Source organism: Protopterus annectens, chromosome 4.part1 (assembly GCF_019279795.1).
Source record: "Protopterus annectens isolate FY-2018-M chromosome 4.part1, PAN1.0, whole genome shotgun sequence".
NCBI lineage: Eukaryota > Metazoa > Chordata > Ceratodontiformes > Protopteridae > Protopterus > Protopterus annectens.
This window is the reverse complement of record NC_056734.1, coordinates 593,467,165-593,492,646: the sequence shown is the minus strand read 5'-3', so window position 1 is coordinate 593,492,646 and position 25,482 is coordinate 593,467,165. Positions and strand designations below refer to the sequence as shown.

General features: G+C 37.9%; 1 protein-coding gene across 1 annotated transcript in view; it reads right to left on the bottom strand.

Annotated features, from left to right (window-relative positions):
* Positions 1 to 25,482, bottom strand: part of MASP1 (MBL associated serine protease 1) — a 1,330,562-nt gene that overhangs the window by 98,379 nt on the left and 1,206,701 nt on the right. The window contains exon 12 of the mRNA XM_044070395.1: positions 23,650 to 23,763. Coding sequence (XP_043926330.1) covers positions 23,650 to 23,763 — 114 coding nt within the window. The remainder of the gene's footprint in view (positions 1 to 23,649; positions 23,764 to 25,482) is intronic.

Genomic DNA, 25,482 nt, shown 5'->3' with positions numbered 1-25,482 from the left:
TACATTAACTGAAGAACTGTTGCAGTTTTGTGGATCACATCTCCAATGTTAGTCTGTTGATTTCTGAAAAAAATGTGCTTTATTTCCCTGTTTTCTGTCTTGGTAACAAAAGCAAAACAACATGGGTATATATATTTTAGGAGATGGAAATTTCTTATGTATGTATATGTTTATTTCATGATTGTTTTGGGGAAATTATAAGAAACTACAAACACAGGAGTCTTACGAGTTTGAATTACACTTGGATAAAAAAGAAAATGCAAGTTACTTACTGATGAATTACATAACAGATGAGTTACATAACTGGTATTTTTTATCCAAGAACAATTAAACAGTTTTATCCTCAAAATTCACTAGTCAGTAGAGTTTTAATTTTAGGAAACTTGCACATTTGCTCTGGCTGCATGATGAAGGAATGTAGACCAGGCAATCCCAGGCTAGTTATGGTAGCTCTCAGGAGTTATGCATGCATGTGGGAGCATACATCCACCATGTGAGATGAGCATAGGATCCCCCCACAGTGTAGTGGGCTCTCATGTCAGCCACCAGCAGCAGTGTTAAGGCCATTCAAGAAAAAAAGCCACTCGGGGAAAAAACCCTAATGGATTTATTTGACTGGATCCATTGGTTCTTTAGCCTTATTTGAATACAAATGCAAACAATCTAAGTCCTAAAATTAATATAATCTTTATTGTTTTTCTTTACTGTTAGTGCTGATAGAGTTTCTACAGAGACATTGATAATCTGCAAAGAATTTATATGGGGAAGTGGAGTTATAAAATTACTTCACTGTGCTATAAATGGGCTATACAAGTTATGCCGAGCTCATGTCAATGGCACAATTCATACACCAGACACCATTCTTCTGATATGCACCACAACTTCACACAGACTGGAACCATGCACTAAGTATAGTCACTGGCCCTAAGGCTATTGCAGATCATCAAAGTGGGAGAATCAGTGCTTGCTTCCAGATGTCCGCATGCATGTAAGTATTAAGGTGGCAATGTGTTGTCACAAGTGATGGAGAAGGTAATGCAGAGCTCTGAATGCTGCAGGTGTAGTTTCCCTATGTGACAGTAGCCCTGCATGCAGCCATTTTAGCAGATGTGTGAGAACATATGTCCTGAGAAATCCACGTTTCACTTGGCCAGCCTTGTGGCAAAATTGAACAAAGCTATACATGTACCACAGAGTTCTATGTGATCATTTCTACTCCTGGCAGCTACTATTGAAGGACATTGGAAAGTCAAATGGTGCTGAGTTAACAAGTACTGCACCTCACTATACCATCACTGGAGCTTCAGGCGAGGCTCACAGAATTTGTAAAAAAGATGGCTATTGCTCCATACACTGCCCAGGTCATGGGAAAAATTTGGTTGTGTAAGTGAGCCTCATTCTTGTGCTGTGTGACAAAAGGTTTCAGAGAGAGAGAACAGAATGTACAGATGTGTACAAAGTAATCTATCTCATTTATCAATGGGAATGTTGAAATTGTGTCACAAGATGGATATGTACCATCGCATATCTAAATCCAGACAATTGTTTTCATCATGGAAATGTATCTATAATGTTTAATTGTAGTGCATGTAATTTTATAATGTTATGACTTCGGTAGGCAGGTATGTTAAAGGGTGATGATGGTGCATTGTAGCACATTCCCTGATCATTGGCCATGCCAAGGGGAGACCACATTGGTATTGTTTATTTTTGTTTACTGAGGAAAGTCTGACTGGGCATGAAACCCCTTTTCAGCAGAGGCCCGGATAGACAGAAAAGCTCCAAGAAACATCTTAAACAATACATTGGGATTTTGGTACAGCTCCTGTTTTAATACCATATATCTCGGTTTCAGTAACACTCTGTACTCAGTGGTTCCCATGTTTGCATAAATCCACTGAACTTAAACTCTTCCAGGTGAGCTACACTATATTCCAGGTAAGCTGTATTATAATAGGCATTGCATAATTCTTCCAGATGTATGTGAAGTGAGTAGGGCTTTAGTGCTAGATTTCAATTACCTACTTGCCCCACAGAATTGTTAACCATATTTGGAAATATCACACATTGACTCGACCAACGTTTCACAAGCAAATTGATTTGCTTTATCTGCAGACTTGGATCTAAACACATTCAGAATTGCAATGTCATCAAATTTGTCTGTTAACATATTTATCAAAATTTCTTCAGATTTTAATAAGCATTAGATCACTGGAGATTTATCAACATTTCTCCAGGTTTGATTAACCATTCCATCACTGGATATATTAGTAAGGAAAACAAAACAATTTTACTAAGCTTATAGCAAAATAATTTTAGTTAAGTTTGATTATGATTTGACTTGCAATAGTATCTAACTCTCCAAGAAACATCATTGCCATTAAAAAATCAGCTTATATGACTCCATTATTTAAAAATAACTTTATTTACGTAGAATGTATTTTGGTATTCTCTATACTTATTCCTGTTTTCAGTGGCTCTTGACAAAGTCTATCAAGAACCCTGATGTAGGAAATATGGCTTCAATGTATCTTATTGTTGCTTTTTGAAATCAGCCCACACTACAATATTTTCCTTTATTACAGTAGTGGGAACATTATTTATTTAGTGTTTTATTGCTTGGCAATACCAATCTGTGTCAGGCATATTTGAAGTTGAGACAAAAAAGGCCAGCACCCTCAGTCAGCTCTCCAATAAAAAGCCTTAGTATCAAATATACATTATATTATAATTAATACATCCAAGGACTGAAATTAGTATTGCGCATACCCGTTTTGGCTATAAGCCTTCATCAGTGCAATATAACATTAACCCTCAGCAAAATTTAAATACAGTTCCCTGAACATTGGCTATCACAATTGCTCATTAAGACCTGGTGCAAATAAAGCCCCTAACTTTATAATCCACATTTGTTCCTTAAGACTTAACAATGAATGCCATCCCACTTTATTGATAGTTTTGAAACAAATTCTGTCAATAATAGTAAACATAAATCGTGCTGAAGCATGTTTCAAAGTATGTTTATATAAAGCATTTATGGAATTTGCACACGGGATTTCACTCAAATGTTCAGATAATCTTAATTTGAAAGGACATGAAGTTTGCCCCACATAAAATGCTGAGCAAGAACAAGTTGCCAGATATACCACCCAATCAGTGTTACATTTCCCATAGTTTTCATTTGTATAATTCAGTGTTTTGGCCTGTGCACCAATCCATATATGCATGGGGCCATGTAAACATATGAAGCTAAGGCCGAGGAATAGAAGTTCCAATACAATATGTATTATACATTTAATAATAAAGCAGAGAGGCATTGTGGTTAAAGTTGCTGACTCAGTGCTTGGGTTCCCTACTTCCTTTACTGACTGAAAGTCCACCTGTAAGATATCTGCATGCCCTCTTTGTATCTAAATCATGTCATTGAATGATGTGGTTTCTTCTCACAAACAAAAGAAATAATGCTTGGTGAACTGTCAGTCTCCGAATTACCAACATTTTTTGTCAGTTTCAGCAAATGCTGATGGGCAGAAGGTTAAAGATCTCTGATCTTAGTATTTGTTTTTGATTTGTGCTTTCTGCTTATATAAAATCTCACACCAGCTACAGTAACTGTCATAGTGATAACTAAAATTATAGTTAGGAACTAAGGAAGCCCTTGGCTTTGGAGAAAGGGTTTGATAGTTTCTGCATGTATTATTTGTAGGAGAGTGTTTTGATAGAGTTCATGGCCCTGCAGAAGAATTCCAGCACCATTTGCAGTTCTTGTTCTACTGATTGATCACTAACATTAATGAGTTGTAGCTTGAGAGTTCATGTAGGATTCTGTGACATTCATATGCACATGCCCATTTAACATGCAAAGGCTGGTAACCTGACTCCCCTCTCATTCTGACAATATCATAATTATTTTAAGCATATTAGCCAACTTGTAGGTTAATTAGCTGGCAGATTGATACATCTTGTTGTAGTAAGCTGTTAGCAGTCTTCATCCTTAGAGTCCTAGAGATGATTCTTTGCCATCCATTTGCATACTGCACCACCATGAACAACTTGGTTAACCTAAAAGTACAACTGCTTAATCCCTTTAGAGAGATGTTTGTTCATAGTGGGCTTACATTTTAAACAAATTGGAAGATACTGGTGCAGAAAGGTTGTGAATGATATCAACAGACTTCTCTGAAAATTGTTAGCTCAACATAAATGATATTTGTTGTAATGCTTGCAGGTTTGTGTGTGTGTGTGTGTGTGTGTGTGTGTGTGTGTGTGTGTGTGTGTGTGCGCGTGTGCGTGTGCGTGTGTGTATGTGTGTGTGTGTGTGTGTGTGTGCTTGTGCTTGTGCATGTGCGTGTGTGTACCTTAGTGTGACTGGCTTCCTTGGGATTTTATAGAGACTGGTTGCAATGTAAAAACTTTGTAACTAAAACTACCTATGTGCCTGTTATTGCATGAAGTGATGCGTGTATGTATTAAAGAACATGAATGTATTATACCAAAGGAATGTCTGAACCATGTAAAAAGAAATACCTGAAGGTATCATCAGTGTGATGTGGAAAAAATATTGTTGGTGCCCCCAAATTAAAGTTTGCTGGAGCCTCCCAAATTACTAACACCGGCCTTGAATAGGAACAGTAAAAGTATAAAAATATAGTTTTTTGATGAAAATGAGCAGGAACAGGAAGTGAACAAAGTATGCACATACAAATGACTCACTATTTCCAAAGCCACAGAGAACAGAAATTAAGTTACAGTAATCTAAGATGGAAACTTAAAGACAGTATATGAAAGTTAAACTTTGCACAAATACCCATGTATACTAAAATATTATTAATTGTCTTGTTCCACTTCAGTAAATACACAACACCGAATGACATTGTCTTGTTCCACTTCAGTAAATACACAACACCGAATGACATTTGACGACCTTTATTAAACTTCCATAAACATGATTGTTAACCAATAGTTATAAATTTCAACCAAGACATGACACAGGTGATAATACCCATGGAAGAAGACATGAAATAACCATAAGGGCAGCGCAACTGCTCACCCTTGATAAGGAGCGTCCCTCACTTGCTCACTTATCCTTGCACTAACAAGGCAGCGTTCACGCTCACCTTCAATTTATTGAATTAGACCACCATCCATATAAGCAGCTCAGCTTGCTTATTAACTTTATCCTTGCACTAACGAAGCAGCGTTCACACTCACCTTCAATTTATTGAATTACACCACCATCCATATAAGCAGCTCAGCTTGCTCATTAACTTGTCCACCAGAGCAACAGCTCACTCTCCTTCCAAACTTATTGAATTGCACATCCATCACAAGTAGGGAACAGAAGAGGGCAAACCTGCCCCTCCTCTCCGCCCTCCTGCCTGACCAGGCTGTTCTCCCTCTTTTCACCAAAGCTTCCATCCTAAGGCCAAACATCACTCAGTGTACCCATTTTCTAAACTTCAGCTAGATCATAAGTACCAGCCCTCATCTGCAAAGAAACACAGCAAACTGGGCCTTTCTTAAGCCTCCCTCAGACGGTACTCAAATCCTGAACTATCCCCTAAAACACCTGCAAACCTGCAATACCTGAAAAAAAAAACACATTCCCAAACCAGTGTAAAATCAACTGTGCTTCAATGAACCCGGATAAAGTAATATGTACCACACCCAATCAACAAAATTCATTACCTTCCACCTCAGTTTACTGCAAAGATTGCTACTTCTAACTGGCCTCTACAACTTCACTGCATACCAACGATGACCAAAATATCTCCTGCAACTGATGTATTCAGCTCTGGAATGACTTCAAGGGCATTATAAAACCATGCAGAGTCAATTGCATGCCATCATGCCACACTGCAACCTCATGCATCACCCAGTCCAGTAATAACTAAATAAGCTCTCCTTAATGCCAAAGCAATAACAATTCTAAATGACTCCCCATCACTAAAAAACAAATTAGCATAATTAACAATCACAGTAATTATCTCTTACAAACCAGAAAACAGCTCAGCAGTCATCATGGCATTCTAGCAACTCAACAAAACAAGCCATACTATTTCGTTATTAAACCTAATTGTATACCATCATACCAATGAGATCTCTTTAACGTAGATGCAATATCTATTCAGATATTAAACCAGCTAGCCTTTATAACATGAATGATTAAACAACCATCATCATGGCATTGTTCAAACACCATCTGCCATGTAATTCCATATTGCCAACTGGAAGCAAACTATAATCCCCCAGTCAACCTGAATGAACCTCCTACACCAGCTAACATAAATACCTAAAATAAAATAAATTTTCCCTGATGTTAACCCAATGCCCACTAAAACCAGACAAGGGCAATCACCAACTAACCTTAACAGCAGCCCTATCATAGATCACGAACCTTCCAGTCATCCCTCCAACTATTCAATATGAGACTAGCACCTAAGGACCATCCTTGTCCTTGCTGGCCCTCACCTTTCTGTAATGACTAACCACAGCCATAACAAATGCCACAAATACACCCCCAAACCCCACACCTATAAACGTATAATCAAAATACAAATCCCTATAACCCACCCTATCCGTATGCTGCAAGGGTGTATCAAAGAACCAAGCCACAAGCAACAAAATTGATAAAGTACATCAACTATTAACCCTACCAAAGTAACCCACTGGCCAAAATAAATATGTCCCACATCCACAAAAAATCACTACTGCCCCAAATGTAATGTGCCTTAATGACCATTGAATAAAATTACCTACTACCCTATAGCCACTCCAGCACTCAAAACATCCACAAAACAAAAAAAAATTACCTTTAAAGTCCATTTCAATCAGGGCATTGACTGTTACAATAAGAGAACTCTTTATGTATTGTACATTATCCTGTATCACAAATCAAACAAGGTCATAAAATATTAATACTTATTCTAGAGTAAACAAAAAGTTGATTATTCTTCATCATCCTGGACAGTCATGAGTATCTTCTTCCGGATCACTGTGCTTGCCTTTACACCCATCCATTTCTGATTACTCACCCAATGACCCCACCACTCAATCAACACCAAAGCATGATCATCTTCGAACCCACTGCATCTCACCACTGGAACTTGGCATACCATCATCTACAAAGAAAAGGACAAAAATTAAACCCTCTAATAAGAACGAGAAGGCTCCACATTATACCCACATATTCCAACTACAGCCACAGAGTGCAAGACCCCATTTGCAAGAACGAAAAAGCCATGTAAAATGTCTAAAATACATAATACATTCCAAGACACGTTCAAGGACAACCTATCTTGCTAACCTGGGAAGGAATGTACCACCGACATTCCATCTATGACAAAGCAGCCATAACTGAAGCAATGCTTCCTATGACCCTATCAAATACCCAATATAAATATAACTACCAGTGGAATATAATAAAAGTAAACCCCACACTTGAAGGGACCTATCCTTATTCACAAACCAGGTAACTTTACAATTCCAGACCACCAAAGCTGTTGAACATGTTACACCTAAGGAAATCCCCAATCCCTCAGCACCACACTCTCCAGGAATCCAAACCTTGTCATCACCATGAACAAAACATGCTGGAGGGATAGGCTCCTGACCCAGAGACTCCCCATATATGTCAAGCAGAGTGCTCTTTGGTCCTCTTCAAAAGGAACCTTGATGATTAAATGGGAGATAGGACATTCACTTGGATCACATCAGTCGCTCTGCTAGATAGGAGTCCAGGGAAGCAAATACTCTGAAAGGAAAAGTGCTTCTCCCCAACTGAGAATGGCCCCACCTAAAACCACATCCACAATGGAACCTCCAAAGCACTACTTTTATGGCTTATAAATTGCAAACACAACAGGATTTGCTTTAATATACCCCCTCTGAAAGATTCAAAGTCCGAAACTCAAATGTACTTCACTGCCCACTAAATGACTTCTGGAATACCAAGAGATTAGCTGCTCATAAAATAAAGTAGTGATGTCCTCTTCGAAAGCTGACTTAATGGCAAAAGCACTCTGAAATTTTTTTGCATTTTCAATTATTGCACTTTCATGATGACATAAGCAGAACATTAAAAGTAGTAGCACAAAGGTGAAACACACCAGCCAGCCAAGGAAAATTAAATAACTAAATAAAACACGGTAGTTAGTCAAAGAGAAAATATACCATCAAATTACATTGACTGGACTAAAGCTGCTGGTGCTCACATATGCCCAGTGTTAACTGTCCAATATCTGTTATAAAAACAACAATTTATTTCAGGCAATTAAACCAGCATCTATTGCTACAATCACATAAAATAAATTACTTACATATCCTTTCAAACGCAATGCCGCAAGAAAGTACATTATTATTATTGTACATAAATTAAAATACCTAAAATGTACTGAGCATCTAGTACAGATGGACATAAGAAAATCCAACTCAACTTTCTTGTTTCTTATTAAAAAGAATCAAGCTCTAATTTCTCACTACAGGAACTGCACTGAGAAATTTTTTTTCTGTTTAACTCTCTTCCTCCAATATCTATTCAGCATGCCACAATAAACTCCAAAATAAATAAACAAAGAATCTATGAACCTTCTGTGATCAGTTTATAATTTACTCTACATGTGGTAGTAATTTCTCTATTCTTGAGTGCTATTAAACTTACTTCTGGAAAGAGTCAGTAAGAATCTAACCCACTATGGTAGGTATGAGTTTGCTCTGAATTATGTATAACCACTATGTCTTTCTGACAGGAATGAAATTTTGTATACAAAAAAATACCTCTATTAGTATGGTTGCCACCCATCCCATTGTCAGCGGGACACTCACGGTTTAAGCAATCTCATACTGCTTTCCGCATTCACCAACAGTGGGACTTTAAAAGTCCCATTTTCCCCTTCGCGCTCGCCGCTTGCGAAATTGCCGTTGCTGTGGAAAAGCCGAAAATACGTCCGGTTTTTCCACGGCAATGCGGCTATATCAACAACCCGGACCTGCAGTTAGAGGGATTCCCTGCTAGGTCCAGGTGGTGTAATTTAAATTGTAATTGGCTAAATGGATTGGAGGGGGCGGACATTTATCTAGAAGAGGCCAATAAAGGTCGCAGCTGTCGAGCAGTTTGTTTCAGTGCTCTAAAGTTGCAAAGGGAATTGGGACAAAGATCTGAAAATTCTGCCAGCCAGCCAGCCAAGAAGCCAGCCAGCCAGCAAGCAAGCAAAGAAGCCAGCCAGGCAGCCAGCCAGCAAGCAAGCAAAGAAGCCATCCAGCCAGCAAGGAAGCCATCCAGCCAGCAAAGAAGCCAGCCAGCCAGCTAAGAAGCCAGCCAGCCAGCCAGCAAAGAAGCCAGCCTGCAAGGGAGCCTGTTAGCCAACAAGGGAGCCTGCCAGCCAGCCCAGCCAACTAGCCATTCCATCAGGAAGGAAGCAAGCTAGCCCAGCAAAAACTGTGATACTGGTAAGTACATAACATAGTATTTTGTGGCTTTAGTTATTTAAAATGGGAATATTGTGCTTTATTTAAGTTTTTAATGTTTAGAGGTAGATGGGGATGTAGTATGCAGTATTTACATCTATGCAGTGGTTAATTTGAGATTTTACAGTAGTAGTTTAAAATGGGAATATATTGTGGTTTCATTTTTTAATGTTTAGAGGTAGATAGGGGTGCAGTATGCAGTATTTAAATCTGTGCAGTGGTTATTTTGAGATTTTTGAGTAGTAGTTTTTAAAGGCATAAAACCTGTATGTATATGTAATTGTTATTGTTCTTGGGGGTATGATTTGGAAGCATTACTTTTAAAAGGCTGAACTGTGTGTATAGAAGTTGTTTGGTCGGGGGCAGTGAAATATAAATTTAGTGTGATGTATTTCTATTGTCGTAGCTTTTTTTGGGTATTTTCTGTTTGCAGATAGAAAATGTTTCAGCATAGTTTGCACTTTTTTGTGTGGGAATGTGTGCAATTTAATGCTGTTTCCAGGAAGTTAGGATATACTGTTTTGATAATCTTTCCTGTTAGTCCTTGCAAGTCAATGTGTATGTGGTACAAGACTACCTTTTATTTATTATTCTAGTAGGTACATGTTGCCAACTAGGTGAAGCTGTTTCAAGATTGTTTTCATTTATACTTGTAAAGGTGTGCATTTAATTTTTTATGCATTGTTAATAAAGCTAAAATGTCCTGCTTTGCTTGTAATGTGAGTATGGGTGTGCTGCTTTTACTTGGGCATGTTTATTGCATCGCAGTGCTGGGTAAATTACTCTTAATTGCTATGTTTTGAGGTAAAAGGAGCCCATGGAGTCTGCTGTACATTGTAGTTTATTTTACTTCTCTTGCAAAGTATTTTTAAAAGTTAACATGTTTACAGACTTTTTTCCCGTTTATTTTTTTTTTGTGGATGGATGCTCAGAAGTTAATGCAATGTATTTGAGATTGTGCTAAACCATGTCGTTGTTACAGGGTAGTTTGCATTTATAAGTAGCAAAGTTTGTATTTTGTGTTTTAGTGGTGTCTTCAATAAACTTACAATGTACTGTTTTCATTATAGTCTGATTATGACCATTGCTGCTGCTGTTAGGCATGTTCATTAATAGATCATTGCGCTGTGTAAATTAGTGCCATACATTTCTTTTAACTGCTGTGGTCAAAAGCTAATCAGGTCTATGGTATCCACTGTGCATTCTCATTCATTTTAGTGTTTTTTTGGTTCAGTGAATGTGGTTAACTTTTTTCTCTTGACGGGTGGTGTGAGGTGGGCATGTTCGGTGGTAAAAATAATGCATTTAATTTTCTACAAGCTGTGTTAGTTTTCAGTGGCCAAAATGCCCCCTACATTACCTCATTTACTATTTGACCTTTTTCAAACTATTTGCAATAACTCTTTTCTGCTCCATTCCTCGGTTCTTTCGCATGCCAATGTTTTTTGAGCCAGTTCTTTTGAGTGCCAATGTTTTTCAAGCCAGTTTTTTTAAGGGCCACTGTTTTTCAAGCCATTTTTTGTGCCACTGTTAAGCCATTTTTTTCGCATGCCAATATTTTTCAAGCCAGTTCTTTCAAGTGCCAATGTTTTTGAAGCCAATTCTTTCAAGTGCCAATATTTTTCATGCCAGTTCTTTTGCATGCCAATGTTTTTCAAGCCAGTTCTTTTGTGTGCCAATGTTTTTCAAGCCAGTTCTTTTGCATGCCAATGTTTTTTGTGCCAGTTCTTTTGTGTGCCAATGTTTTCCGAGCCAGTTCTTTTGCATGGCAATGTTTTTCGAGCCAGTTCTTTCGTGTGCCAGTGTTTTTTGCGCCAGTTCATTTGTGCCTACAGCAGTATGTAAACGCACCCTACTAACATAGTTTTGATAAATATGTTGCATATCAGGCAGCAGTATGTTACTGCACTCTACTAACACAGTTTTGGTAAATATGTTGCATATCAGGCAGCAGCATGTTACTGCACCCTACTAACAAAGTTTTGGTAAATATGTTGCATATCAGGTAATTACAGATTCAAGCATGAAGAGAGCAGCAGCTTCATCACAGTCAACTAGCAGCAAGAGAATGTGCAAGTGGCAGGACGTTTGGAAAACAGAATTCGACAGGATTGAGAGATGCAGTGATGTCAAAGTGTTCTGCAGGTACTGCAAGAGAGAATTTCTAGTGACCCACGGTGGAAGAAACGATGTCGCACGACATGAGGCAACTGAACAACATAAGACTGCTATTCTTCAAGCTAAATCCACTCACCTGATGACAAAGTGGGCAAGGAACGCAAACCTTGAGGGACCAGAACTTAGGATCATTGCAGCAGAAGCCTCTGAGGTGTTCCATGCTGTTAAGCACAATGTTTCCTATAACAGCTTGGACTGGGCAGTAAAGTTGGCCAACCAGTTGTACAGTGACTCAGACACTGCAAAGAAACTATCTTGTGGAAGAACCAAGGCTGAAGCCATAGTTGAAAATGTTTTGGGACCACACTCATTGGAATGCCTCCTGCATGACCTTCAAAAACCAGGCACTTCATTTGCAATTTCATCAGATGCTTCCAACAAGGGGAACATAAAATTATTTCCACTTGTTGTGAGGTATTTTTCTAAAGAAGAAGGGGTGGTGAATGGCCTTTTGAACTTCCATGAAGACCCTGATGAATCTGCACAGGCTATTTCACAGCAAATTTCCAACATTATGGAAAGGCACTCCTTGCCCTGGAGCAACATTTCATCTTATGGGGCTGATAATGCCAGTGTGAACTATGGGAAGAAATCTGGTGTGTATACCAGATTAAAGAAAAGTGCCCTTCACTCCAGAAGGCTAACTATATTGCCCATATCATTCACAATGCAGACAAAAAAGCTGCAGCACAACTACCGTATGACGTGGAAGTATTTATAATAAGACTTTTCAGCCACTTCTCAGGTTCTGCCACAAGGACCAGAGACTTGAAAGACTTCTTTGTGTTTTGTGGCATGGAATTTGAGAGTCTTTTAAGACATGTGCCAACAAGGTGGCTGCCACTACTCCCAGCCATTGAAAGAGTAATAAAAAATCTCCCAGTGCTCCAGTCCTATTTCTTCTCCCAGGGAAAAGAGGAGACCCCCCCCCCGGCAGATATGGCAGTACTTTTCAGCTAATGAGCATGGTGAGAATGAATTGCCTACACTGCCCCAGTACTATTTGCACTTTCTCTGTGCTGTTCTTGTTGATTTTAATGAACATTAGAAAAATCAGCACTTACTGCTATGGGAACTATTTGTGTAATGGTCTCTCTGAAGCAAAAACTGCAGGCAAGGGCTGAAGGTGCTTTCTTTGGAGGGAAATGTAGGGCACTTATGAGCACATTAGATAGCACTTCTGCTAACAAACTGAAAAGAGACTTCATTGTGTTCTTGGAGACAGCAGTGAAATACCTGGAACAGTGGTTTGATTATACTGAAAGCAACTACTTGTTTACACTATCTAAATTATCTCTAAATGAGCCCTTTGCTTTCAGTGACTTACTTAATGTGACCACTGTCCTGAGTTTGCAGGACGTAGATGAAGATTATCTTTTTAGGGACTACTTGGCAATTACGCCCTTTCTGGACCAGTTATGTAACACAAGCTTGACCCCAGGAGCGAAGCGGCTGTAGGTTTTCAAAGAAGGGCCTGAACTGACTACACTATATCCTGTAATTGCTAGGGTTTTATCTATACCGACCTCAAACGCATTTGCAGAAAGAGTTTTTTCTTTGGTGAAAGGTAAATGGACAGATGTGCGAAACCGTTGTAGTGTGGACTTGTTAAAAGCTGAACTAATGATGACTGTAAATTACCAGATGAAATGTTGTGACTTTTATTCAAATATTATTTCAAATCAGGCCCTTCTTCAAGCCATAAAATCAAATTCAAAATACACTTTTAAAAAAAGTGATTTAGTGTACTAGTGTGCAGTATAAAGTACTAGGGTGCAGTTTGTAATTTTGTGTTCTTTGTGTAGCATTAATTTGCTAGTGTGCAGTATGTAGTACTAGGGTACAGTATGTAGTTTTGTGTTTTTTCTTTGCTTTAGCTTTAATTGATAATAAAAAGTCTTAATTTTATACTTGGCTTGTATGTGGTATGTAGATTTTTTTTAAGTTTTCTTTCTGGATAGTCATGGTTGGTTTATGATTTTTTTTAACTTTTTAAATAAACAAGTGTCTGTTTAATGAGAAGTGTGTTTCTTATTCCTTTAAAGTTTATTTACTGTTACAACTGAGTAATGTGTGTTTTTGCAGTAATAGTTCACTTCATTTAAATGGTTTGAGTTTTCAGTATGCTGTAATGTCACAATGTTGTATCCTTAACTGTAATACTGCAGCTCCTTTAACACCTCTGGCGATGTCGTGGTGGGGTGTGTGGCCATTGTCATGTTGACCACACACCCCTATCCTATTGGCCACACCCCTATGTCCCACTTTAGCCTTGTTAAAAGGTGGCAACCCTATTAGTGAGACATTTTTAAATGCCATTTCCACAGCTTCTTAAAACCTAGGTTCTATCTTCGTACCACTAGAATCATGCACAAATTGTATGGCGAAAACTGAAGCCGGCATGTCTGAATTAGACTCACCAACCACTCAAACCACAACCACACATGCGCAAGCAATGGATCCAGGAAAGCTGTAAGCCTGCATTACCTGTGAGGGCATGAGCAACCTGACGAACAAGTGACAAGATCCTTACTCTCCACTCTCCCTAGGCCAACTGTCCTCATCCTTGCTCTCCAACTTTGCCCGCCACAAAGGAATGAGTGCAGGGGATGAAAACTGACCATCTCTAGGGCACGCATATTCAGTATTTCACCTTCGCAGATGACTATTAAGACAGTAATTTCCCAAATGGCCAATGACAAGCCCGGCCCCGCCTGCAAACCCCAAGCCACAATCAACCACAAACCCACAACAAAACAAAAGGGGGACTCCATTTAAATTCTCCTTTTCCCCTTAGCAAAGGCCATTAGCAATTAGAGTCTCCATGTCTGCGTTTCACACATGCACTCGCCCTCTATTTCATATAGATTTCTCTCTCTTCTTTTTTTTTTTAAATAACCATACACTGTGCATGCGCGGCAGAAACCTCTGCCTCCCATGGAACCTGCAGCCTGCGAAAATGGAGATCGTGACCACCCTCCAGCCCCCAACAAAGCAGAAACACTTTTTTTCCCCCTTCTTTAGCCGGCAACCCAAAATAAAAAGCCACCTGCCGATCCTGCTCCCTCAGACACAAAGATCCATGCAATGCAAAAGGGGCAACGTGGCCTGAGAAGCAAATGCCTCATCAGCTAGCATCTTTTTTTTTTTTTTCCATTGCAAAAAGGGAGAGGTCTGCCATTTTCAACATGCAGTAGATGCTGGGCAAGTGGAACGAAAAATGCAACCATAACCAGCCACATCTGCCCAGCAACAGCCATGCATCCTCCGCCACCACAGTCAACCTACCATGCACTCCCCACAACCGTCATTCACACGGCAACAATCAGGACACTAGCAAAGAGTTGGGGCATCACGATGGCATTGCAAATGCGCACATGGTCCAAAATACTATTGTTTGCTTTACTACAACCAACCTCCAAGCCTGTGAAAAGCCCAATGGGCCAAGGTGAAAACATACCAACAATGGCCACTCCCCAAATGCTACCATGATGCACACTGCACACTGGCCAAGAAACATGACTCCCCCATGTGCCCTCCACCACACACCACAAATCTCCCAAGAGAAGGCAGACAACGCAGCTAAGCCACTGATGTTACTGCCTCAAACAAAAAAAATAAAAAATAAAAAAACTACTCCCTCTACTTAAGACATAAACTTTAACCTGCATACATATAACCGTACCCTATACCCCAGGTACTCACCTCCTTATCGCCACCACCAATCCAAGGCCTACCTGATCAAGGAGCACACCAATCATCAGGACATGAACCTACATGTAACATGTTCATGCCAAAATGTGACCCCTACTCTCATTAAACTTGACATAACCCTCTAATCCCCTCCCTATTCTTACCTCATTTCCTCCTAACATCCCTCCCTCACATTTATCCCTATCCTACCCTTATTTTTAATCCCTCCTATCCCATGTATCTAACACCACTGAAGATGTCCCAGGACAAAAGGATCTGTTCCAAACCTCATAAGACATGTAAAAATTACCATATCATCTGCAAAACCAAATTAAGAAAAAAAAAACGATGAAAGAGCAATGGCATTAATGCTTACATATATGGAGTTGCCACCAAACAATTCTATTTGTGAATGTTTTTTAAAGCTACCTGTTTGTGAAGCACTGCACAACAGATATTTTAGTTTAATCATCTGGACTTATTCACTTGCCAGTACTTATTCAGTACTTCAGTACAAATAATTTTCTTACATATATAACACGAACAAGCAATGTATAATAAAGTTAAGCAAAAAATATATATATATGAGCAACAATGAAGAAGTATAACTATGTAAAATACTTAAAACCATCTATCTTTCTATTGGTCCTGAAAGAAAGATGACTTGTCAGTAAAGCTAAATATATGTTATAAATTTTGTAGTACAGTAATTAATGTTCCATGCAATCATTTTTTTAAAAATAAAATATACAGCGTTTCATTATTTACAATGTTTAATGACTTATAATCACCTGATATGCACTGTAAATCTAAAAGGTGTAGTCCCTGGCATAGAAAAATCCCACAATATGTAAAAAGGATTTTTTTAATCAAAACATGGAAAAAATACAACGCACACAACAACACTGTAATATCAACATATGCAAAGGCCATTTTCAAAGTGAAGTAATACCATTCATTGTGGGCATTACAGGGACACAATGTGCTTTCCAAGGGTAGACAGATCCTCCACAAGTGGCATCAAGACTCACAATACATCTGTGTGGTCTGTTACATCCCTTAATGCCCACCTTGTCTGGCATTACTTACTTAAGTCATGCAATTATATTAGGCTGCTACACATTTACAGTAGGAATCTTGTAACTGTGAAATAAAGTAAAGCGTCATGGTCTTTTGTTTTAATATTCAGCTGCACTACAGTAAAACTTTAACAAGACCATCATATCTTACTTTTACTGGTGTTTTCTATTTGGTTTATTAAGAGCTATGTAGTTTTTCCCCCTCTGGATAAAGAATGCTACACATTTTGATTTATTTTATCACATTTAAACCTGATCACTGACAGGTGAGAAATCACTAGACATTGCACAATGTATCAATAGTAATCATTCAGCCTGTCAGTCATGCTGATTTACTTACTTGTAGTGATTTTCCAATGAAGGCCAAGAATATCTGTCAATCTACAGACACTGAAACTAGTAATAAAAGCTCTAGAAAAGTAGGTACATCTAACCAAAAATCAGGACACCTAATTAGTACACAGTTTGTAGGATTATGGGATACTGCTGAGAAACAACTGAGTGTGACAAAAGTCATGCAAACATGTAAACATTATCAAAGACACAATAAAATCTGTAGACTTTAATGAAGATACTGAAAAAATATGCTATACAAAGTGATTAACTTTTTTTGTTTTTGAAAGAAAGGACATGTAACACAAGGGTCCTCTTTTTTTTTAAATTATTGGTGCCATATTATGTTGGTCATGCAATCTGGTTTCCTGTTTACTGAACGGCTTCAAAATCATGTGTGTGTATGTTTGATATGGGTGTCATGTGAGGTGATAAATTAAGCCTGAAAATAGGTATATGCCACAAAAAATAGGTACATCACATGAAGGAGTAAATCAAGTCTGAACATAGGTACATCAAGTCTGAACACAGGTACACATCTCTAAAACAGGTACAGTTAAAAGGTCCGATCCAAGTTAATTTAAAAAGAATCAACTTACCTTTGAAGCAGCACCATCATATGTCAGCATTTGTTTTTCTCCTTTTCTATGTGCAACAAAATGATTCAGCAGATATGTCTTTGCCATGTGCTATGAGCACATCATTATGCAATGTCAGATGTACATAGTCCGGTAGATAAAATTTTACCTGCCACTCATAGTGCTTATTCTTGTCTCATTGTTTTCTTTTTAATTAAGAATTTTAGAAGCAAAAGTGCATTACATGCAAACTGTGAGGTATATTTCATCCTGTGCAGGTACATAGAAACATAAGAGCATACCAGGCAAGCAAACACTGGGACTATAATATGCCTAGCCATATATACCTTTAAGCAGACAGACTTAAAAGTTCTTGCCACTCTTTTCAAGCACTTAATCGTGCTCACCTTCCAAAACAAATAATGGTCTATTTGCTGGGTAGATTATTATTCATGTATTTATTTTTACTGGTTTGCTATTTTAGACTTGTCTCTTAGATACTGATGGTGACAGATTGCTGGGTTTTACTGACAGTCTAAATGGATCACATTGCAGTGGTGATTGTAATTTACTGGTATTAACAAATTCAGTTTATCCAATAAAATAGCTGAGTTGATGGGAGATATATATATATATATATATATATATATATATATATATATATATATATATATATATATATATATATATATATATATATACATATGGGTCTACTTCACTTCACTGAAAGCTCTCTTCAATGAAAACTCATTTGACTGAAACTCATTTCTCTGAAAGGTATATGCCCTTTTCCCCATTGTAGTGTGATCCCAGAGTATATATAGTAAGGGGAGGTGTGGGGGGGGTGTAGCCCCCACCTAGTTTATACATTTGAAGCCATATACATGGATACTTACAACTCCAATCATAACTCTTTTTAGAAGACAATATATACCCAAACTATTTGGGAGGCTACGCCCCCACACCCCCCAATATGGGGATCTGTGCCCCCCATACATCCCTTATTATATATGCTAACTCCAGGATTGAACTACAGTGGGGAAAAGGGCGTATACCTTTCAGCGAAATGAGTTTGTCAAATGAGATTCAGTGAAATGAGCTTTCAGTGAAGTGAAGTAGACCCATATATATATATATATATATATATATATATATATATATATATATATATATATATTTACATACATTTGTGCAAACGACATTCTGTCGGCTGCAATGTGCCGAACATCAGAATGTCGAGCGCACAAACATTTGTGAACCAGATAGTCGACTACACTTATGGGAATGTACTACTGCATTTGCATAAGTGTAAGTCGACTATCTGCATGGAGATCGTGGTACAGTGGGGATGGAAATTCATCCACATCCCCACTGTAGTGCGATCTCAGAGTTAGAATATATAAATGGGGGGGGTGTAGGGGTGCAGCCCCCCTGCAAAAATGTGATTTGTCATATAGGAGTCTGATTTTCATCAGCTCCTATATGGCTATCACGTGGTGGTTTCGACAACAATGTCGAGTCAAATGCGTCGAGCATTTGGTGTGACATTGTCACCGTTCGTTTTATTTTCGGTATTACTATTCGTTTTTCTGAACGGAAAATGTTTTTCCATTCAAAGAAACAATAGTAAACTATATATATATATATATATATATATATATATATATATATATATATATATATAGTCCACTTTTAAATGTCGAAATTCTGAAATATCGACTTTTAAAAAAACGTACCCAAAACATGGAGATTTCAGAATCTCGACATTTAAAAGTGGGTTAAAAAAGAGAGAGACTTGAAATAAAGTGTTTGCAGGGGGGGCAATCCCCCCTGCACCCCCCACACCCCCCTACTTAAATATACCAACTCCGAGATCTCTCTACAGTGAAGAGAATGGTAATGCTCCTGTTACACTTACTGTTTTCTTCACTGTAGTGCAATGTAAGAGTTGGTATATTTAAGTAGGGGGTTGGGGGTGCAGGGGGGCTTGCCCCCCTGCAAACAGTTTGCTTTTCTTTATTTTTGTTTTTTTTAACCTACTTTTAAATGTCAAGATTCTGAAATCTCGATGTTTTGGGTATGTTTTTTTAAAATTCGAGATTTCGGAATTTCGACATTTAAAAGTGGACCCATATACACACACATATATACATATATATATATATATATATATATATATATATATATATATATAAAAGTATATACATATACACACACATATATATATATATATATATATATATATATATATATATATATATATATATATATATATATGAGTCCTGGTCTGAACATCAAAAGTACATTTCAGTGAAATGTACATGAGCAAACTCACTTTTGCGAAAGTGCATTTTATCGAAAAGTTTGCATGTAGATTTAGTTGTACATCAACATGTAGTGTTGATTGTATAACTAAGCAAACTGTTGCTTAGCGCATGGTATAGCAGGCCTAAAGGAATATTCCCTTTTCCCCACTGTAGTGTGATCTCAGAGTGAGAATATTAAAGTAGGGGGGTATGGGTTTAGGTTTTTTGGCATGTTTTTTTTTTTTCCATGAAAGTGCATTTTCGATAAAATGCACTTTTGCAAAAGTGAGTTCACTCATGTATGTTTTGCTGAAACGTACTTTTGATCTATCAATATATATATATATAGGTCTACTTCAGACTGTCGAAATACAATATCAAATTACAAAACATTGAGACGGAAACAACGAAACACCAGAACATCGAAGGGTGAAATGCTCTGAAGTAGACCCCTATGCATGTATATATATATATATATATATATATATATATATATATATATATATATATATATATATGTGTATGTGTAAATAAGAGCAAATGCTTTAGACAGAATGATAGTTTACTGTGTTGGATATTCTGTGAGCATCTCAAGTGTATGTAAATTAAGCATTTTGCTAACCAAGAAAGATAAAGTATTACGACAATTAAATTAGATAAACGTTTATATGGTAATAGATTTTAATTTCATTATTTTAAGCAAACTCTGAGTAATGTTGATATTATTCATGGCTTGCATGATTTTTCCATGTAGTCATAGGTAGCTCAAATGATTTCACAAAAAAATTCTGATTAATTACAGCGTTAACCACAAATCACAGACGTGTATTGCTATTATGTAGCAGTAACTGAAAATTACTTTACCAAGCTCTTTTTAAAAGTACAGCTTTGCTTTTGCTCGTATTTTGTCTGAGAGAGAAAAATCATGTACGGTGAGTATTTATATGCAGATCTACTGCAAACGTTCTATATGTTCATGATACACTTGAACTCCCACTAACTTGATCTCCCGTAACTACTTAGCTGCTGTTGTTCTACCAGAATCCTAAGTCTAACCATAAAACTGTGTTCCCACTCACTAACCCTAAAAGTCCCTTTCCACTAACTAAACCTAACCCTAAGACACCATTCACACTCTGTAACTGTAATACGCCCTTCTTACTCTATTACCCTAAAACTCCCTTCCCACTCTCTAAATATATGACTCCCTTCCTACTCCCTAAACTTAAAAACACCTCCTGCTTTCCAACCCTAAGACCCGCTTCTCACTATCTAACCTCAAACCTTCCTTCTTGCTTTTTAATCCTAAAACTCCTTTCCATCTTCATAAACCTAAAGTATCCTCTTGTTCCCTAAACCTCATCCCACCAGTGCCCTAATATACACTCTGACTCCCATTACTATCTCACCATAGATGCTGCACTCATCTCAGACAAACTCGAACAATGCTTTCAGGTAACCTGTGGCAGCTGCTCAGGTTCAAGTAGAAGTTACACCCTTCCTAGGCTACAAGATGCCTGAGTACCAGCTTTGAACCTACCAAGCTACAAGATGCCCGAGTCCCAGGTTTGAACCTACCCAAGCTAGAAGATGCTTGAGTCCCAGCTTTTTACTTACCCAGGCTACAAGATGCTTGAGTCCCAGCTATGTGCCTACCCAGGCTACAAGTTGCTTGAGTCCCAGTTTGAGGCAGTGGGATATAAGCACTTGCAACACATCGCATGCCTCCCTGTATATGTTGTGGGTTGCACAGTTTGAAATTTTTAGCTATCTTTTTCAAGTGCATGTTTGACAACATTTTCATTCCTCAGTTAATAAACAGATTTCTACTTACTGTTATGGAGTTAGTGTTGATTCAATATCTTACGCTTGATAAAGACAGTTGGCAGTAGCAGCCTGGTCACTTTCATATTAAGGTCTTAAATCTTTAAATTGCTGCATGATTGCTACTGCCCACCTTTAGGTAACAAGCTAAAAACAAAAACAACATCCTGCTCTCAATGACAGGGAGAAGGCACAGTTTTACTACACAGTGCATCATTTAATTTCCAAAGATTATATCTTTATATCTGCAAGCTAAAAATCTGTCCTCAACACATTATAAAGTTTAACTATTACAACCAGTTCAGAGTTCACCTGAAAAGAACATCAGAAAGACACAAATAAATACACTTGGCTTCAATTAACATGGATAAGGTACTCTTTCAGTCAAACAAATGATTGCTGTTTATTAAATAATTATTTCTGTATTATAATCATTCTTTTGCCTTCACTGTCTGTTGATCATCATCTTCCCTCTTTGCCAACTGGCCTATTTGTTCCCAGTCAAAGGGGAATGGGTTGAGAGGGAGGGGTAATTATTTAGACTGCTATTAAAAGTGGCTCAAGATTTTTTTTCATCTGACCATATCTCCTTATATGCACCTGATGAAGATCCAGGGAGGGTACATGCAATGAGCTGTAGCAACGAACATCCCCTCATTTCTGCAAAGTGAGTGCCCTCTCAGGCAGCCTTGCCTCTCCTCCTGAAGTACAAGTGGCAGTTTCCCCAGTCTCCATCAGGAGACATTTTACCACATAGTGCCCGCCCAAGTGTACACATCCCTCTATATTTACTGGAGTTGGCAAACAGGCCATACCCCTTTACCCCCTCCTGATGGCTCCAATATCAGGGCTGATAATCAAACCCTGGTTGCTTGGATTGCAGTCAGGTTTCAACCTTTCTGTACCATGGAGCGAAGTTATATTGTCATCATTCTGATGAAAGTTTACTGTCATAATCAGATACTGCAGTAACTACCTGCATTGTAGTGTGCTGATTATGCTCCGATATTCAGAAAAAAAATAAACCACTTAAGCACCTGAGTAGTGTTAAGCACCTCCCACTAAAGTTGTTAAGGTCATGTCCCATGCTAGGTAGTAAAATCTGCCTGTGCTGACAGCAGCAGAACAAAAAATAATTTCTGCCTGCTGTCCATTCTGGTAATGTCCTTAAGTTCATCTAATGAATTTAGAAAGTTGGTAGAATAACAATATTTGTGTTTGCAGGTGTATTCTGAAGGATACGGATGCAGAAACTCTGATGCGTGTCATTCTTTAGTGACTTCAGTCAGCCAAAAAACACAGATTTTATAACAAACAAACCAAAAATATGAAGCAATAATCTGGATGTACTGCTAAAATATGGACAGTCGAGAGGCATGAATGGTAGGTGTAAACATGAAGAACAGCATTACACTGCCTTTCTGGCAATGCCCATTAAGTGTTTTATGGCTTTGAAAGCCAGCAAAACACTTTGTGATTTCGCCCTGACTAGAAGTACACATAGCTGATAAAGCTCTATACACTGCAAAGAATTATGATTGTCTCACCAATCATAACCTTGTATTATGTATTCGTGACATGGACGCTAAGAAATTTACCTCTTGAGCTTCCCATTGAGGTGAAATTCTTGTTATCCATGTACATATAATAAGTGGGTTACAATCAGCGAGCTGATCATAATCCTCTATATTTTATGCTTAATTGTTTATCCTTCATTGGACTATAATGCTTACTGTCTATATGGTATATTCTTTACATGATTGCTTACTTAAATCTATCTACTAAGTAGTCCTGTTTACGGTTGAATAGGATCTTTTGATCAGCTCACTTACCTGGTTAATAAATGCACATACAATAAAATACATATATAATTTTCTCTACTGGAGATGTCAGTAGATAATGTATATAATAAGATGTCTTCCCATTATTAAGACTAGTTTTATCATGAAAAGGACCTTGCACAAAACAATAAGATTTACATATTTAATGTGATGGCAGTTTTATAGTTATTACACTGCTATAGAACACTTTTACAAGTATATTATGACCTTGCTGCTTAGGTAAGAATTTATTAGTTGTTTGTACAGGTTTTGAGAGCAATTGCCACAAAATTATGCTAGGAATAACATACTTAAGCATCCAGTTCAGAAATAGGAGCTAAATATCTTTATTATTATTGTTTAAATAAGTTACCTAAAATAATTTTGAATGAAGATGAATCAACAATATCGGAACTGAGCAGGTTTGCACGGTCTTCTTCAAGTGAATTATGTAAACAGTGAGCAGCAGTTACAATCCAGTTGTCTCCTAAACAATACAAAATACAAAGATCTCATATTAAAAAAACTGACAAGGATAATTTTATCAGCTTGTCATAAGTATAAATGAAATGCACACACTACTTGTAGGGAGCAAGATGTTTTAAAATAAATTAAAATGACTAGTAGTCAGAATAAGATATTACTTTGTTCTTCAGGAAAACATACTTAGTGGTTTAAAACTGCTGTGCATTAATATAATTTTCATTCACCAAAAAGTATCTTGTAATAGCATTGTTATACTCCATTTGTAAGCTTGTTTTGAGCTATATATTTATTAATTCTAGGGTTTATTTATCCAATATACTTGAAGCAAAAACTTTCACATATGGAAAAATATGTGCATGAAAGAGCTTGCTAACCAATAAATATGTTATTAAATGGAGCTGTACCATATAATTGTGAAGCTAGAATAAGGAATGTAATCATTAAGGAAGGTTTGCAGGACAGGCACACTGTATAAGCTGAACCGATTTTTATGCAGTGCCTAAATTATGCACTAATAAACTATTTAAGGAAGTCAGGGCATAGTTTCTTTTTAGCCATCAACAGACTATTTAGTTTATTTATATGTACTTACCAGGAGTTCATAGGTTCATAGATTGGTACTAGGATATCGGCCCTAGGGCCTATACAAGCCTAGCCATAATAATTCCCTGGATATATCTTCCCACAATATTTACTTCCCTGGACCTGTCTAGCAGGGTAACTGACATGATCCCCAGGGTGAATTTCCTATCTCACATCCAATCATCAAGGTTCTTTTTGAAGAGGGCCAAGGAGGCACTCTGTTTGACATGTATGGGCAGTCTATTCCAAAGTACGGGGAGTGTCTGGGTCAGGAAACTATCCCTCCAGCATGTTTTGTTCATTGTGATGACAAGGTTTAGATCCCTGGAGTGTGTGGCTCTGAGGGATTGGGATTTCTTTAAGTGTAGCATGTCCAACAGCTCAGGGTTTAACATGACCTTGTATGTTAAGCAGACATTGCCTCTGAGGAGACAATATGCCACAGAGTATAGCTGGAGTTTTTTTAGACGGTCAGCATAGAGCAACTGCTTTAGGCCTATTATTCTTTTAGTGAGGTATTTCTGAGGCCTTTCCAGCTGTTGCAGATGTCTTGTGAGGTACATACCAAATGGGGCATTGTACTTTATAATGGGTCTAATGAGGGATGAGTACAGTGGGACAATGACCTCCTTTTTTCTGGATGAAAAGCCCTTAGTGATGAGGTGTGCCACATAGAAGGATATCCTGACTGTTGTGGTGATGTGGTTATCGAAGGTGAGACCACTGTCCACCTGTGTCCCTAAGTCTCTCATCACACTTTCAGTGTTTAGTGTACAGCCACCTATGTGGTAATTCATGGATACATGTTTTTTACCAAAGGGGATAACTGTACATTTCTTGGCATTAAGCCTGAGCCCATGGCTCTGGCACCAAGCATCTGTTTCTGTAAGGTCCTTTTGTAGAATATCCACATCATTTGGGGCTTCAATAAGAAAAGTAGATGCCAAACAAGAGCGATCCCAGGACTGAACCCTGAGGTACTCCACCTGTCACTTGTCTGGAGCTGGATTTGGAGTTGGCTAGTTTTATGGTCTGGGTTCTGTCAGTAAGCCAGTTGGCAACCCATTGAGTGACATAGGGATTTATACCCACCTTAGTAAGTTTATCTATGATTCCAGAGTGGGGGATGGGGTTGAAG